The 9,170-nt window shown below is 41.4% G+C and overlaps 1 protein-coding gene across 1 annotated transcript; it reads left to right on the top strand.

Moving 5' to 3' along the window:
- The first annotated feature begins 390 nt into the window (after positions 1–390).
- Positions 391–5,994, top strand: znf770 (zinc finger protein 770). Its single transcript, XM_076271796.1, has 2 exons — positions 391–478; positions 1,273–5,994. The coding sequence occupies exon 2, from the start codon at positions 1,329–1,331 to the stop codon at positions 5,694–5,696; it is 4,368 nt and encodes a 1,455-aa protein (XP_076127911.1). The 5' UTR covers positions 391–478; positions 1,273–1,328; the 3' UTR covers positions 5,697–5,994.
- Positions 5,995–9,170: the final 3,176 nt, after the last annotated feature.

Raw genomic sequence — 9,170 nt, forward strand, 5'->3', positions numbered from 1 at the left:
GATTGTTAAAACCATAGACAGTAAAATAAATGCGTAGCCTCCCCACGAACCGCTAAATTGCAATAACATTGTTGGACATTGTAGCCTATATTGTACATTCAGTGATTCTGTATTTCAAGTTTAAAGTAATCCCTCTCTAGGCTACTGTCAATGTGTCACCCCCACATAAAATGAGTTATTGCAAGGCTATCCTATTAAAGACCGCCCTACCAAAATTAATATATGAATACTTTCCAAAGTAGCCTGAAAAGGAATACAGATTTAATTCACTGCACAGGCCTGTACCGTCGCAGTCGCCTGATAGTCTAGTCGGAACCAATGCCACGGAAAAAAGAGTCCACCCGTTCATGATTGGTGAACGGATATGTGTACTTCCTTGTTTTAAAATGTGAAGTCTAACAACTGGATTGGCTCTTGAAATGTATTGAAAACAAAGATTGTCTTCATTTGGTGACTCGTGACATTTCACTGGTTAAAGGTAGGCTATGATATTTCAAATAATGCGGTGAACAATACCGGCGTCTGGATGAATATGACTAGAGCTCGTATGAAACTAATGTATCTGTTTATTTGCTACAAATGTAACACACACGATCGACTGACTGGTATGCGACATCATCTCTTGTGAAGCGGCCCTCGTCCTTAAAACTTGTCTCTCATTACTTGCACGCATGTTAGAAACTATTTGCCGTATGTTTCAAATGTACAGTGTATTGTTCTTGTTGTCCATTTAACAGCGAATACATAAAGCCATTCGTTATTTAGACCTCTACGTCTTCATGATTTGGTTCGCATAATAAACACATTATAACGCAATTATAATGAGTATGTTAATAGCCTATATTTCTTCTCTGACCTGTGTTACGTCAAAACTATTACCATAAAATACCTTACACCACATACAATAGCCTACCTAAATAGGCTATTGAGAAAAGGGTTATACATAATGTAGCGACCGTGCTATGCGTAACCCCGGGTACGCTCATGGTTGGCAGCCTGGCGAGAGGGGGGCGGGACCCCCCGAGGAATATAGGCTACGGTTCGAGGAAGTTCTGCCTCTTTAAGTTCTGGGCCTGACACGGGCAGCTGTGTGTTACATGCTGCATTGTGTGCTTTGTACAATAAACCAGTTCATGAAACTCTGGCTCTTGGTGAAACGCTACAATATATTATCATAGTATGTGTAGACACATTTTTTGTTTTTGACACTAAAACAGTATGCCTTTAAAGCCTCCCTGAAAATTGTAAACATTTTGTACCTCTTCCCCCCAGGGAAGGACCGTCCATGAAGCATGATGTAAAGGTAGACTGCTCAGTTCAGTAGAACTATGGGACAGCAGTGCCCAATTTGCCTGAAGCAATTTGCCTTTGCCTCCAGACTTCAGCGCCATCTTCTTATGCACGAAGGGCAGAAGCCGTACTCCTGTGTGCTGTGCTCAAGAGATTTCTGCCAGTCGGCAGATCTGAAGAGGCACTTGGAGACCCATGTAAATCTCGACCCCAATGCAAGAACTGATGAAGGGGTGGATTTATACCCACCGCCCACAGCTACAAGGGATATGTCTGTTCAGGACAGCCACCTTTTGGAATCCAGTTATGACAACTCCTCGGGTTATTTCAATCTCAGCGAACAACCAGAGATGACTGGCAGCATAACTGACCCCTGGAATTGTTACAGATGGAATGACACAGAGGTTTTCACAGAAAGTGAAAAAATGAAGGAAAAAGTATTCAGTTCTCCTAGGAACCCCAACAAACAACCCAGGCAAGGCACTGTCGCCAGGGGAAGGCCTCATCAGTGTATGGTTTGTTCAAAACATTTTGGTTCTCCATATAAACTGAGAAGACACCAGCTCATCCACACAGGAGAGAGACCCTTTAAGTGCTCTCTCTGTGACAAAGCATTTACACAGCTGTCCCACCTGAAACTTCATTCAAAGTCTCACTGCAGAAGGAATTCTGTGAAACTCCCAGTAGTTGTGTTAGATCACCCGAAGAGTCCAACACAGAGTCGATCAGCTGAGTCATATCCCACCCATTTGCATGGTAAGACTGCTATTAGTAGCCCAACACATGCAGACGTGCCAGAGGTTGCAAAGCCTCCCGGCGTCACACTTGCAGACAGCTCACCTTCAGAAATTTGGGAACAAGCTCTTGCTAAGCCATCTCCATGTGAGATTATACAGGTCAGTGAGCAGCATCTTACTTTACAAGTGAAGGCCTCATATGCCTACGATGACATTCCCACACTTGACCAAGCCACAACTGGTAAACTGAGTGACTACAAAGGTCAGAGGTCAGATGTATCACCTCCCAAGAAACTTAGCCAAAGCATATCTGAAGTAGAAGTGCACAGTCATTTAGATGATAATCAAATGGTTTCATCTTATGTTTCAAAACCTCATGAGTTATTGGTCACTGGACAAGACGAAAGGTCATCCAAAAAAGGCTCATATGAATGTCAGACTTGTTTCAAGAGTTTTTCGGTTCCTTCCAAGCTGCACAGGCACATGTTGAGTCATACTGGACAGAGGCCCTTTTCATGTCATATTTGTGCCAAATCGTTTAGGCAGCTGTGCCACTTGAAGCTTCACTTGCACACCAAAGTTTGCCTTAAGCAACCTAGCAAGTCAGTCAAGAGGAAAGTAAGGAACATCTTTCATAATTACCCTAAAGAAAGTGGATCTTTGACCACTGTGCCCAAAATTGATGCACACAACGATATGAATGATTGCACAACTGCAGCCCAGAACTACTCGGATTTGGATACTTGTGTGCCAAACTTCTTAGCGGTTAACAGGGTCAGAGGAAAACCATCAAATTCAATTGAGCCCATACCCCATCATTCTGCGTACCATAGCCAATATGGGTCAAAACCTTCTGACCAAACGTCAGAGAAGAGTCTCTCCGATTTACCTGAGACTGTCAGTTTAAACTGCAGAATTGTCCACGAATGTCCTGTGTGCTTTAAATACTTTAGTTCCCCATCCAAGCTGAAAAGACACTGCTTGATTCACACAGGCCAAAGACCCTTCCAGTGTTACATCTGTCAGAGAGCTTTTAGGCAGCTTGTCCATTTGAAGGTCCACTACAGGGTTCATGAAAGATCAGGAAGGAAGACACCCTATTTGCAAAGGCAAGGGTTTAAAAACCACCACAGTCGAGCATCAACCCCTCAACAGAAAGCCTTCACGTGCAACCAGTGTGGTTGGAAATTCAGACATCAAACTCACCTTACTGTTCACCTTCAAAGCCACAAGAGCTTAGTTGGAACTACACCTGTCAGTACCCTAATAAAAACATCTAAACACCAAAATCAAATGTCTTCAGAAGTACAGAAAACTAATGAACCTACTAAAGAATGTATCTCTGGTCAGAGTGTGTGTATTGGAAGAAAAAATCTAGATAATATCCCATGCAAAACTCAGCGTGACTCCTTGACCAGTGATATCAGAACACACAAACAAAGTCCATACTGTTGCTCTGTATGTTTTAAATGCTTTGATTGTCCATCAAGACTACAAAGACATTCCTTATGTCATTCGGGACGGAGGCCATTCAAGTGCCTGTTGTGCTCCAAAGACTTTAGACAGAGGGCCCACTTGAAGGTACATAGGTGTCAGAGCAAGGAAGAAACACGATGGTCAAATGGTCAAAGTCAGTCTGCCAAGTACTGTTACCCAGCAAAAGGAGATAATGTCAAACCTGTTAATGTAATCCCAATGGAAGGATCCTCCAATAGAGATCAAGTGGACCTTAATGCTTCCTTGGATTTTGTTAGGGGAAAAAGGTACCCTCCAGTCATACTAGAACCCACATATGTTCAGCAGAAGACTACAGTAAAACCTACAAAACAGCAAAAAGGACATCCTTGTACAATATGCAAGAGGCACTTCAGTGTTCCCTCCAAACTTGCTAGACACTTATTAATTCATATGGGCGTAAAGCCGTTCACATGTCAAGTTTGTGGCAGGTCGTTTAGACAGTCATGTCATCTGCAGACTCACCTGAATGTTCACAGGAAGAGGAAGTTCTCTGAAACTCTGAGTAGTGGAGAGAATGGTAGGCAAGATGCGGCTTCCAAACCAGACCATCAGTTTCAACCTCAAAACAACAGCCTCCTGAAACTAAGCACAGTCACAAAGCAAAACACCATTCAGAGCAGTACACCTCAAAGCCATAGCTTGGAGCGTCGGGTATCTGTAAAGGAAGCAGGATATAAAAGTGAGCAATTGTTTTCATCAAAGTATAATCAGAGTTTAGCCAAAAATGGCTTTGATTTTAGATACGTAGAGACGACTTCAGATCAGTGGCATGGAAACACATCTTCACAATCTCACAGTTTCCATACACATGAGGGAAATGGGGGGCTATTTGTCGATAGAGAAGTTAACTACGCCCCTGAATTTACCCCAATGCACCCGATTCTACATAGAGTACAGAATAGCAATGCTGATGCATATCCTGAAAATCAAATATTTATTGACCCTTCCAATAATAATACCACTGAACCGTATAAGCATACTCCATTCAGAAGTGAACGAGCATCATCGCCAGTGAGAATGCAGAAACCTGTTAGGAAAAGAGCAAATCGCTGTTCAATTTGCCTCAAGAAGTTTGACTCCCCGTCCAAACTGGCAAGGCACTTCCTTATCCACATGGGGCTCAAGCCTTATAAATGCCAGGTTTGCTCAAAGTCTTTCAGGCAGTTCTGCCACCTGCAGACTCACAAGAAAGTTCATGACAAGAACACTCAGAACTTGGTCTCTGGTAGTGCAGTAAGTCAGCCTGCTAGTGGGGATGTAGAGTCTGCAAGTAACAGTTTTGATGCAGTTCTTCAACAAGGCAATCCAAGCCAGAGTCTGCATTTTCCACAAATTGACACCTCCCGTGACAAGGATCATCATGAAAGTAGCCAGTCACTTATCTCTTTTGTCAATGAACCTGGCCATTCAGAGTTGAACATTTCAGATAATGGTTTTGCTAATGTCAGTGATCACAAGCAAGAAGCTAATTATTTCATGATACAGCCATTGAAACAACTCCCGTCAGCTCAAAACAAGGAAGATTTTACTGATTCACAGCAAAACATAGCAAGGGTGTTACCAAGTCAACTGCCTCGACAGAACCATGATCCGCAGGAGATCAGACAAACTAGTACTTCCCCTGCTGGCCCCACACATACAGTTGCAAATGCCACACTGGAACGTACTGGAAAGGAACAGAAAGCAGAAGAATGCCATAGCGCCAATCAGTTTGAATACTTCATGGAGAAGGTGAAAGTCTCTGGAGATGATGGACTGGATTTGGCAGAGGGCTCTCATACCCCTAGCTCTTATTCTGCCCAGGCACACCTCAAAGAGGAGGTTTTTGAGCTGCAGTTTGAAATGGAAGGGGTGGATAGTCGCCTGTCTAAGCCTCCCAACGACCTGCTTATCTGCCCAGGCTGCAGTCGGTGCTTCGCTACAGAGCGGAAGCTCAGCTCCCACAAGTGTGCGTCACGACAGACTGAAGAGCTTGAGAAGCCAAAAAGTGGTTACCAGTGTGCCATCTGCTTCAAGAGTTTTCAGGTGCCATCTAAGCTAAAGAGACATTATGTCATCCATACAGGACACAGGCCCTTTCAGTGCTCAGTTTGTTCAAAGACCTTCACCCAGTCTACCCATCTAAAGACTCACCTTCACACTCACAAGTAGGAAAAGGAGTCAAAGAGTGTTAAAGCACTCGGAAATGTACTCTTGTATAACACCTTAAAGTAAAAATGTTATATCTAGGTTCATTATGTTTCTGATGAAAATATATTGTGGTTACCACATTTGTAAATAGTTATCCCTATGTAAGTGTTTATATGAAAGAAAATGTAGTTGTTGATATTAAAAAGAATCCTTGCACTATTTATGACATTCTGCTTGATATGCAAGCAGTAGTTTTGAGTTTCACATATATGACCTATCAACCTTGATATTTATTTTGATTCACCTTTGTATGTGTACATATTTCCATGAAAAATATTTACTTTAATAAACATGTGAATTAATGTATCTGTTGTATATATTTAGGATAGATATAGTCTAACTGTTGCACTTTTCATTGCTGGACTTATTTGAGACTAGGAATTGTGACCTGGGAATCATGGTAACCTAGACTAAATTAAGGTTTACATGAGAAAAGTATTGCTATTGCCTGGAAAATGCTCTTACTCACCAAACTTATGTAAGGCAAACAGTCATATAGACTGTTATTTACATATATAACACATTTGCACTGATGCACATACATAGGCTTAGGGTAGTAAACTATAATCTGTTATCCCATATTATTCCAATCATATCCACTAGGTGGAGACCTATTACAAGCTCAAATGACCAGTTCCATTTGCTCAAAAGTGTTGAGAGTTCACAGAGGGTTGGCTCAAATGACTTTGTTTAATCAGTATGTCTATCATGATATTCTGTGGTTCATAAAAGATCAATTGGTAAAGCAGAATGCAAAATTCAAATATTGGTCTTTCAGTTAAATAGAGCAAACACATGTAACTATGCAATGCAATGCATAAAATTGTCCTCTTTCCTCTCAGGAAAAAATTTAAATGTGTAAATGTAAATTTCTAAGCATCGGATCATGGTTTGCTTTTGAGCGCAGAAATCTGTAGCTCTCTGTAGCTGCCCTGTAATGCTGTTAATAAGCTGACACTCAGGTGCCTATTGTTTCAACAGGAAACAGATCCTCTTACACAAAGCCCATCCTCTGAGATCTGAGAGGATGTTACAGTTAGGTATGTAGCTCCTCATTTCATTAGTGCAGTATATGTCAGCCTGTCAACATTTTACATGACAAGAGGAAAAATACTTAGTGGGGTGGTGATAGTGGTGGTGGTGCTGGGGAATTCTGTAGACCTCCCATAATGATGGCAGTCAGAACAGTGAAAGAATAGTGAAAATTATTCTTGTCAATTTCCTTCATCTGGATTGTTAGTTTCAGGTGTTTTAGTCATTCTCGAAAGTTAGAACAGTTTTGTTTTAACAACAACATCTTCAATATCTTCAACCTTATAGCATTAAAACAAAATCATAATTCCTAAGTATAATACTGTATAATAACTTTCCTCATAAATTTGAAAAACAAAGTAGAAAAACAAAAATGAAGCATTTTCTATTTTACTATGGTACTGGAATAGGCATATGCAATATGTTTACAATAGAACGACTCACCAGTGATTAATAATACAGATAGATTGATGCTTTCTCATGAAAATAATACAGTGTTGCTTTAACATAAATCAAAGAAATATGCTGCAAGTCTATTTTTGAGCAAGAAAAAAAAAATGACAATGGAGTACAAATGCATCACTGATAAGCGCCTGGCAACTGAATCCCCATAGAAAGTAAATATCTCATAACACTCGTGTCAGCGAGCGGTCGTATCATGTGAGGTACGCACAATGCAATGGAAGGCAGGTTTATTTATATTGTACATATATTCCATTCCATAATTCAATGGAATGGGCAATTCAAGTGTGGAAAGAGAAGCACAATCCGTCTATTCTGTTTCGCATAAATCCCACCCCCCAATCCCAGGCTGTGGGTTTTGGCTCGGCGCTGAAGGTTTCCTTGTGTCCACTATCGCTCTCATTGCCGGCTGCCATCATGCCACGGGACCTGGGGAAGGATTGAGCTGAGGATTAATTTTAGTTATTGTGGCAATCTAAATTAAAATCTCCCTAAATTAAATGTTTTTCGTCTTTAGTCAAGGCCACTAGAAATCGCAATCACTGTAATGGGACAGTTAAAATGTGTGTGTCTGCTGTGTGAGTGTGTGTGTGTGTGTGAGAGAGAGAGAGAGAGAGTAAGTGAGTGTGTGTGTGTGTGAGAGAGTGAGTAAGTGAGTGTGTGTGTGTGTGTGAGAGAGAGAGAGAGTAAGTAAGTGAGTGTGTGTGTGTGTGAGAGAGAGAGAGAGAGTAAGTGAGTAAGTGAGTGTGTGTGTGTGAGAGAGAGAGAGAGAGAAAGAGTAAGTGAGTGTGTGTGTGTGTGTGAGAGAGAGAGAGAGAGAGTAAGTGAGTAAGTGAGTGTGTGTGTGTGTGTGTGTGTGTGTGAGAGAGAGAGTAAGTGAGTGTGAGTGTGTGTGTGTGTGTGTGTGTGTGTGTGTGTGTGTGTGCAGTGCAGTGCACCTGGGGCCCATGTTTCTGCAAGTCTCAAATTGCATTTCACTCATGATCAAATGACATCTTGTCCTCTGTGGTTCTGACAGATTGAGCGCAAACGAGTGGCACTAAATTTCTCCACACTATAAACAACGAGGCTGGTGGCTCTGAGGCAATGTGAATGACACACTCCCTTTGATGTGTTTCTGCACAGCAGTAGGCTACAGTTCTACTGCGCCATCAGCAAATACACAAGCAGAACACATCTGACGTCTGGACCATTGTACTAGTGTGATACGTAAGACAAGACAATGTCATGGTTCTGTCATCACAAATCAAATTACCAGATGGTTTCACTGATGTTACCAGCTAGTCATTACATCTAGAATGCTGCTAATTCTGCACTACAGGAGTGACTAAAGCGTGATTAAATATCAAATTAGAGGAATTCATGTGATAACTATGGAATGGCAAGCAGTGGATGATGGAAATGCAATGTGTCATCATTGGGCAATTCCATCTAACCATGTTCCAAACTGTTAATCAGCATGGCAGTCAATGTCTGAAGATAGAACAATGTTGTACATGCCGTCATCAAAATGTGTCATGGCTGTGGTCATTGTGTTAAATGACATGTTTATCATGCTAGCCAACAGTCTTTGCATCAAACATTATGAGTCATCATGATGGCAATGGACAATAATAGCATGACACTGTTGCCTCTCTGGAACTCATGGTCATATGTCATATGTCATAAATGTTTACTACAAGGCATGACATATCACAAAATGTGTAAGTGGTTATTGAGGTCTTATGAACTGCTGAAAAAGAGTTCTCCTTTTTTGATAGTTCTCTCAGGGTTCTCTCAGGTTCTCTCAGGGTACAGATTCTGATGAAGACCATAATAAAAATGGAAAGGGAGAAAACTTAGTGCAAGAACTCAGCAGTTTATTTCAGTCTTCTTGTCCTGCACCTGGGATGTGCACACACATTTCATTGTGGTAGCTAAGGTTTCTCAACATTTACTTTC

The sequence above is a fragment of the Alosa pseudoharengus genome, unplaced genomic scaffold (genome assembly GCF_046254945.1).
Source record: "Alosa pseudoharengus isolate Yale_2024_CS ecotype anadromous, Long Island Sound unplaced genomic scaffold, YU_APseudo_1.1 YU_APseudo_1.1_scf_7, whole genome shotgun sequence".
In the NCBI taxonomy this organism is placed as follows: domain Eukaryota; kingdom Metazoa; phylum Chordata; class Actinopteri; order Clupeiformes; family Clupeidae; genus Alosa; species Alosa pseudoharengus.